We start from the raw sequence: 21,804 nt of genomic DNA, 5'->3' as shown, positions 1-21,804 counted from the left end.
ACAAAAGACCATTTTTCTAGAGCGTTCAATTTTTGAACAAAATATGTTTGCGAATGCCCTGTAGGACGGATTTTTAACTAGTTATAAAAATCAGAAGGAGGAAAGACCATTTTTACCGTGTTATTCATATGAAAAATAGAAAAGTGCGACGCGCAACCTCTTAATGTTAATATTAAGAGCTTAAATTTTTACAGGCGTATTTTTATACTTGATCGAAACTTTTGAATCCGTTTCCAAGAAATTTTTTTTTTTTCTTTCACATCCCAATATATATATATAAAAAATACGCATACAACCGTAAAATTTATCCAACATTTTCAGTCTTATGTGACTTATTTCATAACAGACGGAAATATAATTTATATTGTGCACAGTAAATCATTAAACAAAAAAAAATACATACGTATATGGTATATGTCTGGTGAAGAGGTAAATTTTTTCAAATATTTTTGAAAGTTAGCAGTTTTTGACAATAAACTATGAATAGGATAACGGTGAACGAGCGTGTTGATTTTAATGAGCCCTCATCTGCATTGTCGGCTGCATGGGCAGCTCTGTTTTTTATGATATGAGTGAATTGTGATTAACGCTAAAATAACTAGAGGGCAATGAATCGAAACATAACGCAGCAGGAAATTTCCACTCGCATTATACTATCGAATATAGACGGCGTATACATACCGCGAACTGACTATATCGATTGCTACACGCGTACCTACAACTACTACATTATTAAATACATAAAACTCTGCAAAAGGTTTAATTAACCGCATTGTTTCAAACTACGGCAGATATTACTGACGCCTTGAAGGACATGGAAATTGCACTTACATACAATACACGTCACGAACAATCCAATTAGATGAATAATGTATTTGCAATAAAGCCTGTAAGCTAAGGACTGGAGTGAATTGGAAATAGCGTTAAACTCAATCTGTGAGATTATCGCTGGTGTCCGGGATGTAAATGACATGCCAAACTAGAATGTAGTGTTACAGAAATATTTGTGCAAATGTTGAATTTGTCACGATATGTTAAAATTTGTGTTACAAAATACTTGAGGATCTCACTTGACTTGATACGTTAAAAAAGATGAATTGAGAGGAAACTTTCGGGAGTTTGAAAGGAAAGAAAATTTGCCGTCATTGCAATAATGATACGAGGAATTAGTTTATTAACCAATTTGAGACTCTCACAAAAATTCCAAATCAACACATGAGATTTTGGTACATTTATGTAAAAAAAATTTAACGTCAACTTGCAGTGAAACCGTATTACTCAAAAAAGATGACAGGTTCTGTACCCCTGTTCTGTTATACGTATAACGATAAGTCAACAATGATTATATACTTGGAGAAAATATTGCATGAATAGCCAATTGGCCGTATGTTGCTACTGCGTCTGTTACTATTGTTTCTGTACATTTGATGTTGTGATTATTATCGATAGAAGTTATTCAAGTAATCTTGGTGTCACTAAAAAATTTAAGTTAGCGATCGCGCACTGAACAATTATTTTATATATTCACGCCTTTTTTACGCTTCGTTTCTTTCTCGCACTACTCCATAGATTACGATTATACATCTCGCACGTGTATAATATATATCTTAATTCATATCACCTTGGCGAAATCTCCTGTGTGCGAATCAGCAATTCTCTAAATCCCTTATCTCTTCCAAGGTCCCTGAAACCTAAGAATTCGTTACTTTCGGATCTACACCATTTACAGAGGTCATATCGGATCTCCGCATTCCACTGATCAAACCGATATTAATTAGAAGAAAAGACGAAAGGAAACAAGTACGAACTTTTAACACGTTTTTAATCAACATCCGTCAACCCAATGGTACACTTACTTCCTCATTCTAGTTTTTTGTCGTTAATTTGAAATATGACCGTGTTATTGAGACATTTGAAAAAAGAAACGCGAACAATGAAATTATGCATTTTCAACGTTAATCTCCCAATTATAAGAAGACTCTACAATAAAACCCAAGTTTTCAAATCAAACGCTAATGTAATTATCGCTTTTTCCTCTTTTCGTCGCTTACCTAGCTCGGCATTTTTCGGGATCGTGTGTGATCCATAAATTCTATGAAGCAATACAGATACGAGCACATACCAGCGAATTTCGCTACAAGGTGAAGTCTCATTGTCAGTTATTAGGCTCCTCGTTGCATCGTGACTAAATCATTTTGGTCGCCATTTTACGCTTTGGATAGCCAACATATCGTATATCTACATACACTATTTATTTGTCTTTGATGACTTACGATCAGTATGCATGCTATACATATAACATATTCGTTATCATTTAATGTTATGCAACTTACGAACTAAGCAAATGATTTTCATATTTGAATATTCGTATATACAACTATAACAGATACCGCATTGACAAGAAACTCTATATTATTCTCCCATCGAGTGGCAGCGGCCATCACCATTTACTCATATGAATTAGTTAGGAATTGAATCAATCAAAAATATATATCTATAATACGCATATTTAAAATATTTTTTTTCTTTTATTTCACAATCATTCTCGCGAGTTCCAAGTTTATTGCAATTATGATATTACTGTCTTAATGATTGCTACTATTAAGGATCGTTAAAGTAAAGGTGGAAATAAGAAGTTCATTCTTCAGACAATATTAGTAAATACTGTGATGTTATTTATGAAGACTCATATACATGTATGTTATATTATATTTTTTCTTAATTATATGTAAAAATACGTGGGAAATTATGAGGTCACTTATCCCGGATAGTGTAGTAATTCGGACAACAGTTAGAACATGGTTAAACTACACTGTGTCGCTGAGGAGTCGGATAATTGAGAGTACCTATTTTTCTAAATCAACTGCGGTAAAGCATTGCATTTTATAATTAAATATAACTCTCTTGATAGGGTATAATTTTTACCACCACACAGTGTTGGTTTCAAATGTCTGACCCCAATGCTGATATCAAAAAGTAGGGATGCTGCTTTTATTTCGTTTAGTGTTAAATCTTTTTTTTCAGAAGATTTCGCTTCATACATAATTACGATTAAATCTTCGACCTTCTCTAGCGACGAGCGCGTTCATTTGACCGCGACCGAAATATCCCGCGAGCCAGAAACAAGGCAGCGAATTCTTTATTTTGAATCGTATAGATTTCTCCAGTTATTCTGTACAGTAACCTTGGGCGGAGGGCAAAAGTTTGAAAATAAAGTATTAAAAAAAAAAAAAAGTTAAAAACTCGCGTCATACAAATTGTAGACGTTGTTATATTCTTGAATTCAATCGCGGTTCAATCAACTGCATTTATAATACACACATACTTATATTGGTTTTTCATTTCATCACTTGTTAAAAATGATCGTGGCAACTTCGGATCATTAATTTTACGTGCACATACACTTTCAAACCGGGCGAGTTAGCTGTGCGAGCTAATTACTCGCTGCAACGACAACATGTCTATATCTCTCGATTATAACGTATAAATTGTAGTATATTCTAGATGCGTTATAGGATTGATCAGCGAACTCGAGTGATGTTATCTATGTATAATATATATTATAAGTAATTTACGAGTCTTGTGATAAATTTTATACATTTTAAGGCACATGGAATTTTGTTTCTATACATATCTATGGATTTGCACAATCATATATAACTATTCTCCATTTTTCTGGCCGTTACCGCCGTATTCTCAACCGAAGTAAGCGCCACAATTTGAACATCTCCGATTTTTCAAAGCCAGACAAAACAATATTCCAAGTGGAAAGAAAAATATCGCACAGAAGAGGCCCAGACACGTATAATCATCCTCCAGCATGCCCACCTGTAATTAAATTTGAATCAATTCGTTTTAATTAGCTATCTTACTTTTTTTGTCTATTTGATTTTTCGCCACGATTTTGCATCTCAATCTAACGCGAGGCTAGGCCTAGGCCAAACTTCCGATTTTCGATACAACTTCTGACGTATTGCTGGATCGAATAAAATACTCGCCAATCTTTTTTTGGCCTTTAACTAATGCGGCTATGCAATGGTGTGAAGTAAGAGTTGTTTTCCGGAGGCATCTCGAAGTAATTAGAATGTAGATTAGTTCGTTAATTTGATTGCATAACCAGATTACATCTGAAAGGTAAAACTAGTTTAAATTCTCGAGACTTAAACTTTTACCAAATATACGTGTAGCGCATCATACGAGTGAATTTCACGAACGAAGCTTCTAAGAACGGGTGAATCACAGTTCATTAATGTGGTCTAAAGCATAATTTTACCATCGGCTACGTCCTAAAAATTGAGAATTTATAACTCGTTCTTATTCGTCATTTTTGCGAAGTGGCTTGTCGGGAACGAAAAAAAAGAAGTTTTACAGAACCCAAAATAAATTGGTCTTTGAGTCGACACTAATACGGAAAATATAAGTCAAGATTTGTATAAGAATGTTATTCACGGTTTCTATTTTGCTTATTTTCTTATTGGTTTGTGCCAATAGACATTTTAATGCTTATGTCATTCTACGATGGCTGCACTTTATAAATGCAGTCTTTGAAAGTAGGTGAGAAACGATTTCATGTTATATTATATTTAGTGATTTAAAAACATCAAGCTTCTCAATGAAGTTATTGAGTTGGTTGGAAGTATGATTTTGAAAATACGTATAGAGAGAAGATATTTTTGCTCCGAAACAGATTTTTTTAAAAGTCCAATTTTTCAGTTTAGCAATTGCTCTCGTTTTAACCATTACGGATATAGTTATTACGGCAATTAACAACGGTTCAGCATTGAATTAACCTATGCACACACGGGATACCAAACAGAAATCGGTAAATTGTAAGTAGAAACTCGCGGAATAGGAATCAGTAAATAAGGCTACAAAAAAGAAGTCCAAATTCTTTCTCTCTCTACCATGTATCCAGAATAGCTCACGTAATTGATGGATTTCATCTTTGACAGGCTGCATGATACATACAAAATTTTTTTTTTTGATTCTGAAAAAATTCAAGCTACCCCAGTGTGAAGCTATGCAACATTTTACCCTCTTGACATTTTCTGATGACAGCTTTTTTTCCAAAACATGTCTTTTTTAGCCAAAAATGCAATACTGGGGCGCAAAAATTCGAACGAGTATTTTAAAAAACGAAAATGTAGGTTTTGATATCCTTTTTAAGTTTAGCATAGAAAAAACTGAGGAAATTTTTCTCCTTAAGATGCGGACATAATTTCCGGCGGCTAAAAATAGTCGAAAAACGGCCGTATTCACAAATATGCACTGGTGCTAAAAAGAGTTGTAGAGAATTTTCTAATAAAGCAAAACGATGGTAAATTTGTCTTCTTTAAAGCACTGTTTGTAACGTCTGATTCTCTTTATTTTTAAGTCCGCTATCTAATATTTAGTGCAGCAAAAAATTTCGACTGGTGTACCCAAACTTTTGGCTGGCAGTGTATATCGTATTTTTGCACATATATAATAACCAATTTATAAATAAATCAGAATATGACGTTGCACATTGATAAATCGTAACAGATTCCTTATCATAAGTGAAAAGAATTTTTAGTAAATTTTTGAATTCAGATGTAAAATCTAATTTTTTATCCAATGTCTTCAGGCCGAAAATCTTTCAAAAAATTAAAGCCAAGGAAGGACTCATTTTTGTTTTTCGAGAATATTTAGATTTTTTACAACACCTATTTGGAAAGTTCGATTTTCGAAGCTCGTGGAGCCTGCATAAAATTCCCCATTTCCGAACAATGCGGTAAAACGAAGTTGGCGCATGAGTAAAACTGGAATGCTCAAACTTACACACTAAGTGATTTCTTTGGCGCATGCGCACTTTCAAATAATTCAATTTCACGCACTGTGTCATTGAGCGTAAGTCATCTAACCCTAATTTAACTCGCTGACAGTGGCACCTTCGTTACTTCTCAAATGAAACTTTCCTTCGCAGATTCCTTGGAAGAAATAGCGTGTCACACAGACGGATAGACGATATCTGACTCGTGTTTTATAGCGCTCGCCTTTGCGGCACACGCTGCAAACTTCATACTCATCGGAAATCGTCCACTTTTCGCACTTGTAATACAGTAGTAGCAAAATACTATTTTGTTTTGTTTTGTTTTGTTTTGCCAATAATAACGTAACATTGATATCTCACTCATAACGAACAATGCACGCGTGAATACGAAATATGATTATTGGCTTACTCTGCAGGCAGGGCAGGCGCCGACGAGGATTATTTCGGGGACAATCACAGTCGTTGTGGTCGCAGGTTCAGTTGCTCCGTAGGATGGCAAGTAGGAACCCTGGATAGGTGTTCCATTTCGCGGATAATACCCCGGAGGTGGCTGCCACGAACCAGCTACATGCGAAAATGAAGAGAAACATGCATGGGATTAAAAATGAAATGAAGTAAAGAATAATGTCCGATTTGTCAGATGATCTGCAGTTATCATATGCGATGACTGTCACTCTCATGCATGGGACGCGGTGAAGTGAAAAATACCGCTTGAATTCAAAATAACATTGGCATTGATTCCAACGCTTGCCAATCGTCGTAAAGATGAGTGAATTTTTTATGCGTTTCAATAAAGATTCAATGTCAATTGTTATAATATACCTACCTTGCGGCGGATTTGTCGAAATGATCGGAGGTTCAGTTGCAGAGTAGGGTGGAGGCCTATCATTTCCTGGTTTTAAGGGTTGTTTTTCCATGGCTATATCTCTGATGTGTTGTTAAAACCGCGGTCACCGATGAGAACAGTAATCTAATGAATCACGGCGAAGTGTAGATCTGTCAAAAGCTATTTATGCAGTCGGCACATAGACGTATAACAGAGAGAATTATGAGGTATTATACATCGGTGACAGCTCGTCGAATTGCGCAACAATTAGCACGAATATCCTTATAACTTGCTGGAATATTATTCGTAGCGCGAATAGAATTATACAGATGAATTCCACGTTACGTTATCATACTACAGCCACTGATGAACAACATTGGGAGATACTCCAACTTTTGCGATAACGAATACTCATTTCAACACTTGCGATTTGTTATTTTATTGCTTCATTATGCTCCCAATCTCTGCTCTCTTACAACAACGACATAGTACCATCTATACCTGGAATGCTCAATCAATGATTAAATTTCGATTCATAGGTACAATAAATACCTGCCTTACCCAACGGAATACGCCTAGGAGTATGCAAAAATAGCCAAAGGGAGTTTAGTGCCTAGTAACCAGTGTTAGTAACGAAAACGTATCACGTCGCTTAGCGACGTTCTGACCATCGTGGGACTCTAGCTCCGCTCAGTCGACGTTAGCTCTAACCAATTCTGCATAACCTATGGTTTCGGGTGGCTGACTGTCAGTCTGCCACATTCACATTATTTTCGATCCCTTTAACCCAATTTCAAACTTCCTCAACTCATCTGGTCATTCTTCGAAGATAATAGGCCACTCGTACGCGGGTTGTAGCCGTATTAAATCGAAAATAATTAAATCGTCGGCGTATGATAAAGTGACGTAACGCAACGGAGACCGCGGTGAAACCGTACGGTAACGAATGTTGAAATATCGAAAATGCTTACGTCAATATGTTTCCAATTCTTTCACCTAGTTGATTGCTCGGTCAAATCGTTCTTCAATTTTCATTCCATAACGTGTTAAATCACGGTTAATCACGATCTACGACGATGCAAAATAACTCCAAAACCAGAGAGATGTTTATCGTTCGTGCTCTCGAAAAAATACTCGCCGACCGCGATATCAAGCGGTCGCACCTTTCACAGCTTAAAAAATCATGCGAATCTGCTCTCGGTAAGTTGGGAATTCATTTTTATAGACCTTTGTTTATTATTAAGCAAGAGAGTTAGTCAATGATACTGGCGCTAGGTTCTTGTGCTACAAGTTCATAATTTTTTACCATTTTTTATACAGACGATCTGCGCAATGAGATTAAAGAAGTTCCAACTGTCACGGGTGAGGAAACCACATCCAATGCTCTTCCGTTGCCCAAAAGTGACTCTAATGTCATTTCGGCAGAGAAATATTTTCTGCCATTTGAACTGGCCTGCCAAAGCAAGTCCCCTCGGATCGTGGTCACCGCATTGGATTGTTTGCAGAAATTAATAGCTTATGGCCACCTTACTGGGAATGTTCCCGACTCTACTGAGCCTAACAAATTGCTAATTGTTCGTATTGTTGAGACGATATGCGACTGTTTTATGGGACCCCAAACGGACGAAGGAATTCAGCTGCAGATTATAAAAGCCCTTTTAACCGTTATGACCAGTCAACATGTGGAAGTTCACGAGAGGACCGTTCTGCAAACTATTCGCACAGTTTACAATGTTTACCTTGCATCCAGAAATCTAGTTAACCAAACAACTGCAAGAGCAACTCTAACGCAAATGATTAATGTGATTTTCGCTCGCATGGAATCTCAAGCGGTAAATATTCCTTAGTTATTCCTGCAAATGTTAGTTTATTAAAAAATTTACTAGTAAAGATGTTACTTAGCTTGCAAAAAATCTTTTCATTCAGGAGGAAGAATCTTTGAGAGCTGAAAACGAGCAGCAGGAAACTTTGGCAGCTACTGCAGGTGAAACAGAATCTGAAGCTGTGATAAACGAGGAGTCTTCAATAAGTGATCCTACAGAAGCACATATGTTAGTGAAATCTATTCTTGATCAGATGGTGAACACCATTGTGCCTGAGGACCCAAGCCCAGTATTAGCTTCCGACGAAGTTTCGCTTGATCAAGTACCGACTGATGACACAACCGATGAAAACACTGTGGAAAGTGATAATATGGTCACAGCAAAATTCACTCATGTCCTGCAAAAAGATGCCTTTCTTGTATTCAGGGCACTCTGCAAACTTTCTATGAAGCCTCTGCCTGATGGGACACCAGATCCAAAGTAAATACTGATGTTTTTATGCTCGTTTCTTTTATTCCATGTATTGGTTTGAATTGCTGATCGGAAATGGTAAAATCAAAGTTCTTTTCAGGTGAAACAAATTTTCTTCTATTCTGAAAGTAATTTCAACTTCCCTTCTTTTTCAGGTCCCATGAGCTTCGTTCAAAAATTTTGTCACTTCAGTTGCTTTTGGGTATCCTACAGAATGCAGGTCCAGTATTGCGATCGAATGAAATGTTTGTGATAGCTATAAAGCAATACTTATGTGTTGCACTATCTAAAAATGGGGTCTCATCCGTGCCTGAAGTTTTTGAGCTGTCCCTAGCCCTGTTCTTGGCCCTACTGGCGCGGTTCAAAGTTCACTTGAAAATGCAGATAGAGGTGTTCTTCAAAGAAATTTTCATGAACATATTAGAAACTTCCAGTTCATCCTTCGAGCACAAATGGATGGTCATACATGCTCTGACACGGATTTGTGCAGATGCTCAAAGCGTTGTGGACATCTATGTTAATTATGATTGCGACCTTTCAGCAGCAAACTTATTTGAAAGGTCAATAACTCATATTTTATGATTAATCAGTACACGAATAATGGTTTACTATACGGGTACATGGAGTTGAAAAAAAATTGTACATTCGCTGAGTAGTAATCACTCGTTCAAATTCCGAATTATCAACATCATGAAAATCGGATATCACAATTTATTTCTATGTGGACAATAATTTACGATTAATCCTTGTCAACTTTTTTTTGCAGGCTTGTTAATGATCTATCCAAAATCGCCCAGGGCCGTCAAGCATTGGAATTAGGCGCCTCCCCTAATCAGGAAAAGTCTATGCGCATTCGAGGCCTAGAATGTCTAGTTTCGATATTAAAATGCATGGTCGAGTGGAGCAGAGACCTTTACGTTAATCCTAGCGTGCCTGCGGACCAACAGCCACCTTCCGAGCCCCCTGATCCTCCCCTTGAACCGCCCTTGCCTCACTATGGTAGTGCGGGTAGCCTTTCATCCGCAAATTCAAGCTTGACAGGAAATAAAGAGATCCCAGATTCCCCAGAGCAATATGAAGTCCAAAAGCACCAAAAAGAAGTCTGGGAAGCTGGAATTGACATGTATGAATGAATTCTCCTGAGTTTAATTCAACGAAAATGAAGCATTCAGATTTTCCAAGTTTCTTAATGCCATCTCATTACAGATTCAATCGAAAACCGAGCAAAGGTGTCCAGTACTTACAGGAACAGGGTCTGCTTGGTGGGTCGATAGATGAAGTGGCTCGTTGGCTACACATAGATGACCGCCTGGATAAAACAGCGATTGGCGATTTCTTGGGTGACCATAATCATAACCAAGTTATGTATAGCTACGTGGATCAGATGGAATTTGCAGACAGGGATCTAGTCACCGCTCTTAGATATTTTCTTGAGGGCTTCCGGCTCCCTGGAGAGGCTCAGAAGATTGATAGACTTATGGAGAAATTTGCTAGTCGATATTGCGAGTGCAATCCAAAGTAAGTATTTTTTAATGCATGGTTTTATTTTCTGTTCACCTATTTTATCATTTTATCATGGTTGTGGAATAAATTCTTCAACAATACGGATATTTTTCAGTAATGGTTTATTCACGAGTGCCGACACTGCCTACGTCCTTGGTTTTTCTATTATAATGCTGACGACTGATCTGCACTCACCGCAAGTTAAAAATAAAATGACTAAAGAACAGTACATCAAACTAAATCGTCGCATAAGTGATAATGAAGATTTACCAGAAGAGTATTTGTCGAAAATTTATGATGAAATTGCTGGCAATGAAATTAAAATGAAATCTAATCCAAATCGGCCTGGGAAACAAGGTATAATGATTAAATGGCGTTGCTGGTTTAATTCTACATTGTTTTATAAAAATATTCACTATCTTAATATTTGATCTTCATAACAGTAATATCTAGTGAAAAAAAACGACGTCTCTTATGGAATATGGAGATGGAAGTTATTTCAACAGCTGCTAAAAACTTGATGGAATCAGTGAGCCATGTTCAAGCACCTTTCACCACGGCAAAACACCTTGAACACGTACGTCCAATGTTCAAAATGGCATGGACGCCTTTTTTGGCTGCCTTTAGTGTTGGGTTACAGGATTGTGACGATCCAGAAATAGCTTCACTCTGCCTTGATGGTATCCGATGTGCAATTCGCATCACTTGTATATTTCACATGTCGGTAAGCGATCTACGAACTCTGTTATCTTGATATAAACATATCTAACAAAAGTATTCTCAGATTTGTAAATTGCCATTACTTACATATGGAAAATAAATTAATTGTAGCTTGAACGTGACGCATATGTACAAGCACTTGCCAGATTCACATTGCTGACAGCAAACTCTCCGATAATGGAAATGAAAGCGAAAAATATAGATACCATTAAAACTCTCATCACAGTCGCTCACACAGACGGCAACTATCTTGGAGGATCGTGGTTGGACGTTGTAAAATGCATCTCCCAGCTGGAGCTAGCCCAATTAATTGGAACTGGTATCAGACCACAGCTTCTCGGACCACCTTCTAAGCCTCATTTTCCCTCACCACTAGCAAATCTTACTAGTCTAAGCCACAACAACTCCCATCAAACGAACAGTCTGATCCTCAGCTCTCTGGATCGTCAGTAAATTTTATTTATGTGTATTCAAACATTCAATTTCATTACAGAAATTAATTTTAATTCTTTGTTACAGCAAGTGTCAAAGAGTCAATAGGAGAAACCAGTTCACAAAGTGTGGTTGTAGCTGTAGACAGAATATTTACTGGCTCTATGAGACTAGATGGCGATGCCATAGTAGAATTTGTAAAAGCTCTTTGCCAGGTTTCGCTGGAAGAGCTTGCGCATCCTACACAGCCCCGGATGTTTTCTTTAACAAAAATAGTCGAGATTTCTTACTATAACATGGGCCGAATTAGACTGCAATGGTCTAGGATTTGGCAGGTGCTAGGGGACCATTTTGACACCGTTGGATGCAGTCCTAGACAAGACATTGCGTTTTTTGCCGTCGATTCTCTGAGACAGCTAGCAACTAAGTTTATTGAAAAAGGCGAATTCGCCAACTTCAGATTCCAAAAAGATTTCTTAAGACCATTCGAGCACATTATGAAGAAAAATAGATCACCAACGATCAGAGACATGGTCGTCAGATGTGTTGCTCAAATGGTACAGTCACAGGCACCGAATATACGCTCTGGATGGAAAAATATATTCAGCGTATTTCATCACGCCGCTAGCGATCGTGATGAAGCTGTTGTTGATCTTGCTTTCTCTACAACTGGAAAAATAATTAGTAAGGTTCTTCATGTATTCTATCGTCCTACATATATTATTGGTCTACATGTTTTTAAATACAAAATTTATTAATAGCATGATAAGTTATTTTATACAAAATATTCTAAACCAAATTTCTGTCATGTTTTTACCATAATCATTAATTACCCTTAAATTCTTATAGCAAACTTGCATTCATTCTGCTTGTACAAAAGATCATAATTTTGACACTTAGCTTCCATTTCCATTGCAGGTTGTACGCGTAGTTAAAAATTTACTAATTTTGTGGCCATTATCATTGACTAAGCACTTAATTCCCTATCTTTTTCCACTTCCTTTTCTAGATGAACTCTATGCCGAACATTTTGGCATTATGGTTGATTCGTTTCAAGACGCTGTCAAGTGCCTTAGTGAATTCGCTTGCAATGCGTCATTTCCTGATACAAGCATGGAAGCGATTAGACTGATTCGTTCCTGTGCATCATATATTGATGCGAATCCTACATTGTTTGCCGAAGGAATGATGGATGACAATGGAACTGTGTCAGAAGAGGACAGAGCTTGGGTAAATAATTTTTTTAATATTTGCATTATAAGTTGGTGAAATCGAACCTATTTTTAATTTTAGGTAAGAGGCTGGTTTCCTCTGTTATTTGAATTGTCTTGCGTCGTAAGCAGGTGCAAACTAGATGTTAGAACTAGAGCTCTGACTGTCCTATTTGATGTCGTCAAAACGCATGGAGCTTCGTTTAAGCCTCATTGGTGGAAGGACCTTTTCCAGGTTCTCTTCAGGATCTTTGACAACATGAAGCTGCCGGAACAGCACACAGAGGTAGTACAACATTCCAAACAACAGAGTATATGATATTGACTAGGGTTTAGAATAACATATATAGGATACGTAATTTCGGACTTGAGTAAACATATTAAATAATCTTACCATAAATGACATTTACAGAAAGCGGAATGGATGACGACAACCTGCAACCACGCGTTGTATGCGATAGTCGATGTATTTTCTCAATTCTATGATACTTTGGGCCCTCTATTGCTAGAACAATTGTATGCTCAGCTTCTTTGGTGTGTGCAGCAAGACAACGAACAGCTAGCTCGATCAGGGACAAATTGTTTGGAAAATTTAGTAATAAGTAACGGTATCAAATTCACTGAATTAACATGGGAGAAAACTTGTCGTTGTGTTTTTAGTATTTTTGACAGCACTTTACCGACAGCTCTGCTCACCTGGAAACCACATTCTTCTAACAAAGAATCAGACCTTGAAGTAATAAATGGAGATTTCGACGGGCATATGGGAATTTTAAAACGAACAGTCAGTACACAGAGCCTGGCTGCCAACGACGATCACATAACAAGACTTTTCTCTGCTCTTCTAATTAAGTGTGTAGTTCAGCTCGAACTGATCCAGACAATCGACAACATTGTTTTTTACCCCGCTACTTCGAGAAAGGAAGACCAAGAAAATTTGGCGCTTGCTCAAGCAGACATGTTAAACGGTCGTACGCCAGAACTTGGTGGTAAGGGTGGCGGAGATCAGCAGAAAGAGGAGCAAGGAATGTATTGCGCTCTAACATCTCCACATTTGCTGCAGTTAGTAGAGTGCCTCTTGAAATCTCATCGTTTTGCTAAAAGTTTCAACACAAACCATGAACAGCGTAATAATCTTTGGAAAGCTGGGTTCAGAGGAAACGTAAAGCCAAACCTTTTGAAACAAGAAACTCAGTCGCTGGCATGTGCGCTGCGGATTTTGCTAAAAATGTATAGCGACGAGGCACGCCGAGACGACTGGGCCAAGGTAGAGTCTCGTTTGGTGGAAGTGTCTAAAGAAGCCTTAGAGTATTTCTTGGCTCTATCCAGCGAGGCTCACCGAGACGCTTGGACACCGATTCTTCTGCTCCTGCTGACCAGAGTTTTGAAAATGTACGACAGCAGGTTTGCTGTTCATGCATCCAACTGTTACCCGCTTTTATGCGAAGTAATGTGTTTTGATCTCAAGCCCGAATTACGTTCGGTTCTCAGAAGATTTTTCCTGAGAATTGGCCCCGTATTTAGGATCACCCCACAGTGACGATGAAGGCTCGTGTAAACACTTATATATATTTTATAACTTGTATTATTTCACATGTATATACATATTTATATGGCATACTGGTCTCTGTATATGAATATGTATGTATACGTAATTATGTATGTATGTAGCTACTAAATAGATGTAGACTATTATCTTTAAGCACATTATATAGTACGTAGGAATAATATTTTCAAATTCTTCTGTTATACTATGTATAATTAAATTATGAAATGATCATAGCTTAGCGTTATGTCTATTCATATTTATCGGATGCAGTGAACGTTCATTTTCTCGCTTATATTATACTACCTACCGGATGTTTTTACGGTTCAACCGAATTTTAATAAATTCCGTACTTCAAGTTAAGCCCAAACAGCTCAATTAATTTTGATTAAAATATAAAGCTGCTGCGATGTTACTTTAGATTAATCTAAACTACACTTTACATATAATACGTAACCCTAATATAGTATCCTCCTGATAGTGTGTGTGAATACCGTATTCACACTAAAGAATCAGCGATACTTCGAATTCATCAGAAATTTCCTATTTCCTTATTTACCCCTGGAGCTATTTAAATAATATAACTCACAAACGTGGCTTGTTGTTCTAAATTACTATCTCAAATAACCGGTCTTACCTAAAATGAATAACTAGGTAAAATGCCGCAAAATTCTTGAACAAAAATTAGTACATCATTCAAAGGAGAGTCTTGAGGAGCTTGTCTTGCTGTGCTTACTAGTTTATTCCAATCATCGCGATCAGCTGCATGATTGCTACCCTCGAAATTAATGATTGGTCCACGAATTGGGTATCCGGTTAGAATACAGGCTTGTAATACCCCTGCTGTGTTTGCAGGGTTCGTTAACGATCCTACATAGACTCCCCGTTGATCGACTGGAAGGCCTTGTTCAACTCTCTGGTCCATGGAGACTGCTAAAACCCATTCTCTGACTTCCTCTCGCTGTTCAGCGGACAAACTTAAAGTTGTTGGCAGTGGTACTTCTACAGGAAAGTCAGTGACTTTTAAATCTTCAACATCCAACAACCCCCCATCGCCTTCTTCAATGCATTCCTCAAGGTCCAGGAAATGGTTGAGAAAAACAAAGGCCTCACTGTTCAGTCCAGCAGTACGAGCTTCTAATCCAGCTTCATAGTAGCAACGATCTGCAGGTAGAATGTCTGAATATCGAAGAAGAGATATGCTCACTTTAGTCACCATTCCAGTAAGAGGTGAAAAATTCTTGCAGGCATGTTTCAGTGCCGAATAGTGCGCTGCACGAAGAATGCGATCAAACTTTTTTGCCTCCTCTGACGCTGTTGATTCCATGCCTTTAATGAGCCCAAGCAAAACGTTTCGCAGCTGAGCAAGACTCTTATAATCTTCCTTAGAATCCTTGAAGTTAAGGACCAGCTCTGATAAGCGATAATAGAGATTGTAATTTTGGGGAATAGACGGCGCTCCATATTGCACGTAAAGTTGAAGTGCCTGCATAGGAGAACTAGTCTTCAAAAGTTGTGCCGCTCGCTGAGCAATGTACTTATGCAGAAGCTTTGGACTTTGTGTACTTGCTGCCTCAAAAACTTGACTCCATTGACCCTTGCGAGCCAGTATCTCTAGCGCTGCATCTGCATCAACTTCAACCAACTGCTCCACATGTCCTTCTCTTATCATAGCTTCTTTGTACTTTTCTTCCAAATAAGGCTCTAGCTCTGGTGCCAACTCTTTTACGATACGTCTAGCTCTACCCCATTCACCGACTATCGCCAATGCATCTACAGCATGCTTCAGCTTGTCAGCTTGCAGAAATACCTGCAATAACAAAGGTAACAAAAAAAGTTACGTGATGTATAATTTTAAACTCAATATTAATGTACGTGCATAGATTACTGCAAAAGTGGATGTGCTTTGAGTATTTATTGTTCAACACTTTATTGTTCAATTGGATTGGAGTTTGTTTTATTAATAAATATGTAGATCGAGCTTCACTCAAATATTTTTTTTTTTGTGAGTATCAACTTATTGGACACACTAACATTGGCAATAACGTTAAACATTTCGCTCAGTGACATTTTTGAGGTGACTACGATATCTGAAATTCAGCTCAACCAACTTACTTCCAAATCTAGAGACAGTATGCTTGGATAGTTTATCCTTTTTATTACGATCCTACTATTTAAAAAAAATGATCGTCAAGTTTCGAGAATTAAATAAAAAATTCGTACATTTTGTACCAAAAATTGAATTTGAACTTCTAATAGTTGCTACTTTATCATTGAAGGAAAAAAATAAACTAATCGCGGCAAAGAGGATAAATTATCTAAGGATAAGAATTTATCTCCAAATTTGAATCAATTTGTTTCGAGATATCGTGGGTATCATAAAACATGTCACTGACCGAAATAGTAGACGTTATTGATAATGATGCTTTTTACCATTTCGTTCTAATAACCAATACTCAAATACAACTCGATCTGTGTACAACAAACTCCAATTACATTGAACCATTGGTTGTTAAGATATAGATTTCCAAAATTCATCCATTTCTTCAACCATCTACTCCTATACACATATTCTTCACTAACCATAGCAGTGTATTTAACGTACCTGTGCGGCAAGGGCATGTTCATTGACTCTAAATAATCTGGTGCCTAAGTCCTCTCCGATTTGAACTGCAGTCTCGAAGTCAGCCTGGTGAATGAGTATATCTGCTGCTTGAACAAGTGCAGCCTTTGGTGCATCCGGATCTAATATCAGAACGTCTAGTGCCGCTCGGACTTCTCCAGCGTCCAACCATCTACGAGCTTCTTCAAGGTTTCCAGTACTGCCATTTGCTCCATGCCCAGAGCTTGCCTGGGTTAATTCTCGCCTCAACGCAGCTTCCTGGCTTGGTAAATACTCCCGGCAGACACGCATAGCTTCTGACCACATACCAGCTTTCTGCGAAGTATAGAAGAGAATTAATTTTCTCATCCTTGGTATAATTTGAAATTTTCAAATTTGGATCTACATTTATCACCTTATAATGACTGACGATGATTTCAGGCTTGTGGGCTCGCAAGAGAAGCGACTCTGCTACAGCATAGTCTTGTGCCTCGGCGGCATCAGCTGCCTTCGAAATAAGGACTTGAGGTAGTCCATCAGGATAATGCGCTTGTGCAACTTCTTCAGCTGCATCCCATTCTCTAGTGTGAATGTACATCTGTACAGCTTCCATTGCTTTACCAGCCAGAACAAATTCCTTTTCTGCCTCAGAAAATCGCCCCTCATCTTCAAGAGCCATCGCGTGTTTGTAGTACACTTCTTTCTTCTGATCCAGGGTACCGTATTTTACAATCTCTAAGGCCCAGTCAAATAAGTTTGCCTCGCAGGCCAGTTGAAGACATGGATCAAAGTAACCCAGACGCATCAACAGCCTCGCACCTAATTCAGGGGCTAAAGTGCGTGTCCACATCAGCGCTACCTATCAAAAAAAAAAAACTGTTATACTTTTCACAACTGAGGATACACGCCAACAATTTGGACTGTATAATCCTACCTGCTGCGCGGCCTTTTCTCCAGAGGCTTCTTTAGCCACTCTCAGAGCATCTTCCCACATATTGGCTGCTCTGTAGGCAGCTACAGCGCCTCGCCAATCTCCATTTCCCAGGAAATGTTCCTCAGCTTCTCTGGGCTTTCCAGCAGCTTCCAGTTCTCTGGCTAAATGAGCGTGAGTGGCTTCGAGGAGCTCAGGTCTGTATTTACGAACCAGCCTGACCATATCCCCTCTATGTCCCTCCCGCCGATACATTGCAATTGCGAGGTCATACTGATTCATTGCAATGTACAGTGCTTCCGCTTGTCTCAGGTCTCCAGCTTGCTGCAACATTTCCACGTGTCTAGAAAGCACTTCATTAGCCTCTTCAGAACTCATGTGGTTCATTGCGACTTCATATGCTCTTGTCCAGTCACCAGAATTAATGTGCGTCTCAATTGCTCGCTTGGCTTGACCCGCACGAAGGAATAACATCTCTGCCATATCTTGATCTCCAATCGAAGCAAAGTATTCTCCTAATCTTGCACACTGAGTCTGTATCTCAGGACTGTCATTTTCAATGACCTAGAAAAAAACAATTATAACGGCTAATTGTGTGTGAACAACATTCAAAAATTATTTCCGGGTTGAGTGACCCGAAACGCGAATATTCGCGAAGTAAAATTCTTCTACCTGAACGATCTGTAGAGCCTTTCGCCATTGATGAGCCTTGATGGCAGCATCAAGAGCCAAGGCAGTTTCGCCTGATTCAATGAAATGATTAATTGCTGCATCATAGTGGCCACCAGCAGCCAAATGGTGTCCCCAATCTCGCTCTAGACTGACTACAGAGTTAGGTTCCACTGTACGAGCCAGTTCTAGTGCTCGAGCAAATACGCCAGCTTGAGCGTAGCACTTGATAGCATTTGATGGCTCACCAGATTTCTCTAAAATTTCACCAGCCAATTCCATAAGATCCGCCCCTTTCAAGGCGCTGATTACATCGGCGACTATGCTGCTGTCCTCTATCAAATCTTCGTTAGCAAGTGCTAATCGTGCAGCTCGCCCAGGACGATGAGCTTGTAAGTAGAGTGAGATGGCCAAGCGAGGATTATCAGGTTCTATGATCGCCGCAGCCCTCGCGGCCTGCCCACTCTCGAGAAGCCACTTTAAATGATTATCTCGTAACGATTCGAGTCCCGCCCATCCTCTCGCTTGTGCCAAAGCCAAAGCCTCTTCCCAGCGCCAATATTTTTGGTACATCTCCAAGGCTTTGTCCAGTTCATTTTGCTCCAGGTAAATAGCTTCGGCTGTCTTTAGCTCACCATTTAGAATGGCAATTTTGGCCCAACAGTCCGGGCTACTAAGGGCGTCGTTTCCGGTCTGTGATGAGTACTTCTCGCCAGCGACCACTATCGCTGTTAAAAAATTTGAACAAGCTACGTCGCCTAGCGCTGCATAGCACCTAGCGGCCACAGGCAGCTGTCTAGCAGCCATGGCATTGCTCGCCACATTTTCCCACATAACTTCAGCTTGCGGCCTATCACCAAGTTCTTCTAAAAACAAGACAACACGACCGAAATCGTTGTCATGAAGTGCTGTGCCAAACTCGATCAATCCTTCATCAAGAAGATAGCTAATCTGCCCACCAGCTTCCTCAACCATCACTCTGGTGTGGCCATTCTCTCTAATCACATCAACCGCGTCCCCTTTGATTGGAATCAACGTAGCAGCTTCAGGCGCATCAACGTTGTACCACACGGCGAGTGTTGTTCCAGTCTGAGCTACAGCTACATCGCTCCCGGGTACCCAGGATGCAAAACTTGCCCCAGCAAGCAAGAGTGAGCGTGTCCCTTGGTCATCGGTAAGCCACAATCGACCTCTTCTGTCACGTGACAAAAGTCTGTGACCTGTTTCACTCAGCTCCAGCCAGTCGACCCTTACGTCATGTACAGTGATGCATATAGTGGCGTTTGTCACAAGGTCAATAACACACACAGTTCTGGGATCCAGGAGGTATGCTAATTTCTTGTTGTCAGGCATCCCAGGCATATGTCGTTCGTTTATCCTGATACTGACTACATGGGGATTGACAGCTTCTGTCCTCACCGAACCCAATATCTCGCTCTGGCCATATTCGACGATTGTCAATTCCCCAGCGCAGAATATTAGACAGACACCGGGATATTCAAAAAAGAATTTTTCACTACCGCCTTTGTCTTCCCATGGTATTTCGCTAAGAAGATTTAATTCTATATCGCTGACTAAGAGAGTTGTAGATGTTCTGGCCATTATGTGGTTATCCTTGCGTCCAAGGACTCTGACATCTTCTATTTCGCTACCTGTTTGCGATCTTATAACAACCGAACGACTGGTTCCATTCAGAGGACGAATGACAACTTGGCTGGGCCCAACATAGACCACCTCGTGACTTCCTCTTACGATTGATCGCCGTAAAATCGACTCAAATTGTTCGACGGCTCCGCACAAACCACCAACTACTAGCCTTGATCCATCTCTACGCCAGGTCAAAGCAGTGACTGTATATAAATTTGGCAATGTTCGTACGTTTGCTTCTTCCCATATTCCTCTCCGTGGACTCCAATCTAACAGTCTAATTTTGTCCCAAGACCCAACAGCCACGCTTTGTCCACTTGGGCTGCAGCAGGCAACGGTCATTTCTCTTTCTCCCTCTTCTCGACTGTAGTCGAAACTCTTCACTTGTTTACCTCTAGGATCATAGAATACTATTCTTTTGTCACAGCCAGCAGTAAAAATGTGACCTGCAGGCCATGCCAGTGCATAGGCTGGTACTCCGTGCGTCAATACTCGGCCTGGAGGCTCCGCTTGACCATCTTCAGCGATATAGTAACGTATGATGCTGCCGTCCGCGTGACCAGAGAGAAAGCCAGTTCCTTTTACACTGAGAAAATGAAAAAATTTCAAATTATGGAGATTGAGAATACTGATATGGTAGGTTATCAAGGTTATTACTTGACGGCAAGTGAAATTGCCATGGAGTCCGACGCGTAGAGAGTGTGACCTTTGTTGGCCTTCAGCATTGCAGCTCGCACCTTTCCATCTGCTAAACCTATGATGATTGGACCCTCGGACGGCCATATTAAGCAAGTTACAGCTGCGCTTTGACCAAATTTGTTACAGATAACTTTCTTCTCGCCCCTGTAGTTTGGAATATCATAAGTATAAGTCTTCATGGTGATAATCAGAATATGAAGCGGGAAGATATCAAAATATTTCTACGACCCTTGTAATATACATAATGTAACTTACCAATCTTCTCCAATTCTATAGACGTAAACAATGTTGTCGGTTTGTCCAACAGCGATTCTTGTAGAATCCGGAGAAAAAGCAATGCCTTTTATAATGTAACTCTTTTTACCGTACTTGAAATATCCAAAAAAAATTATTCCAAATTTTTGTATTAGAGTGAGACTGTTGGTATCAAAAAGAAGTTGGTTATAAAATATTCTTCAACTCACTTTAGGGTCTGCAGGCTTGGTAGAAAATCTATCCTTCATTACTCCTTTTTCATCGAATAGATATATTGATCTATCAGACGACGCAACGGCAAGTCTTAAATTATTGGGTGACCATAAAATAGCAGCGACTCTATTTTCACTATCCTGATTGAAAGATACACTACGTTTATCACCAGTGTACAAAGTAGTGCATATGACGAACGAAACTTACTTGTGCGGTTAAAACTGATCCCAAATATTTCAGCAACATATTTGTGTGGAAAATAAAATTTTTATCTTATTGAGAAGCCATTTCCACAAGTGTAAATGATTTTTATTTTCACATTGAAATAGGTTTCATAAGTGAAGCATTTAACCCGGCCTTCATGGTATGTACATGTTGTCTCCATAGCGACGCACCTGCCTTTTAAGACAAACTACCAATGAACTGGGACTGAGGTGCTTTTTATAAAACTTTTGAAATAGATTT

The 21,804-nt window shown here is 39.1% G+C and overlaps 3 protein-coding genes across 5 annotated transcripts; 1 reads left to right on the top strand and 2 right to left on the bottom strand.

Annotated features, from left to right (window-relative positions):
- Nucleotides 1-2,654: 2,654 nt before the first annotated feature.
- Nucleotides 2,655-7,112, bottom strand: LOC124214837 (membrane protein BRI3). Its single transcript, XM_046617519.2, has 3 exons — nucleotides 6,618-7,112; nucleotides 6,201-6,355; nucleotides 2,655-3,828 (listed from the first exon to the last, which is right to left on the bottom strand). The coding sequence occupies exons 1-3, from the start codon at nucleotides 6,706-6,708 to the stop codon at nucleotides 3,697-3,699; spliced, it is 378 nt and encodes a 125-aa protein (XP_046473475.1). The 5' UTR covers nucleotides 6,709-7,112; the 3' UTR covers nucleotides 2,655-3,696.
- Nucleotides 7,113-7,285: 173 nt separating this feature from the next.
- Nucleotides 7,286-14,559, top strand: Sec71 (ADP ribosylation factor guanine nucleotide exchange factor Sec71). The gene is made up of 13 exons (XM_046617496.2): nucleotides 7,286-7,817; nucleotides 7,938-8,449; nucleotides 8,544-8,920; nucleotides 9,067-9,471; nucleotides 9,678-10,034; nucleotides 10,118-10,429; nucleotides 10,530-10,771; nucleotides 10,858-11,138; nucleotides 11,246-11,579; nucleotides 11,654-12,250; nucleotides 12,576-12,796; nucleotides 12,860-13,063; nucleotides 13,190-14,559. Exons 1-13 carry the CDS (start codon nucleotides 7,694-7,696, stop codon nucleotides 14,315-14,317), a joined length of 5,094 nt encoding a protein of 1,697 aa, XP_046473452.1. The 5' UTR covers nucleotides 7,286-7,693; the 3' UTR covers nucleotides 14,318-14,559.
- Nucleotides 14,286-21,697, bottom strand: Oseg2 (intraflagellar transport protein Oseg2). Of its 3 annotated transcripts, XM_046617521.2 has the most exons (9): nucleotides 21,547-21,697; nucleotides 21,336-21,479; nucleotides 21,127-21,239; nucleotides 20,830-21,015; nucleotides 18,529-20,758; nucleotides 17,860-18,420; nucleotides 17,341-17,784; nucleotides 16,929-17,261; nucleotides 14,286-16,133 (listed from the first exon to the last, which is right to left on the bottom strand). In XM_046617521.2, the coding sequence occupies exons 1-9, from the start codon at nucleotides 21,583-21,585 to the stop codon at nucleotides 14,961-14,963; spliced, it is 5,223 nt and encodes a 1,740-aa protein (XP_046473477.1). In that variant the 5' UTR covers nucleotides 21,586-21,697; the 3' UTR covers nucleotides 14,286-14,960. The 3 variants fall into 3 exon arrangements, with proteins under 3 accessions (XP_046473477.1, XP_068991006.1, XP_068991007.1); XM_069134905.1 differs by lacking the exon at nucleotides 21,547-21,697 and having other exon boundaries at nucleotides 20,830-21,183; nucleotides 21,336-21,426; XM_069134906.1 differs by lacking the exon at nucleotides 21,547-21,697 and having other exon boundaries at nucleotides 18,529-21,015; nucleotides 21,127-21,183; nucleotides 21,336-21,426.
- Between the last annotated feature and the right edge of the window lie 107 nt (nucleotides 21,698-21,804).

Source organism: Neodiprion pinetum, chromosome 3, assembly GCF_021155775.2.
Source record: "Neodiprion pinetum isolate iyNeoPine1 chromosome 3, iyNeoPine1.2, whole genome shotgun sequence".
In the NCBI taxonomy this organism is placed as follows: Eukaryota; Metazoa; Arthropoda; class Insecta; order Hymenoptera; family Diprionidae; genus Neodiprion; species Neodiprion pinetum.
The sequence above is the reverse complement of the archived record's forward strand: the minus strand, read 5'-3'. Positions and strand labels throughout refer to the sequence as shown.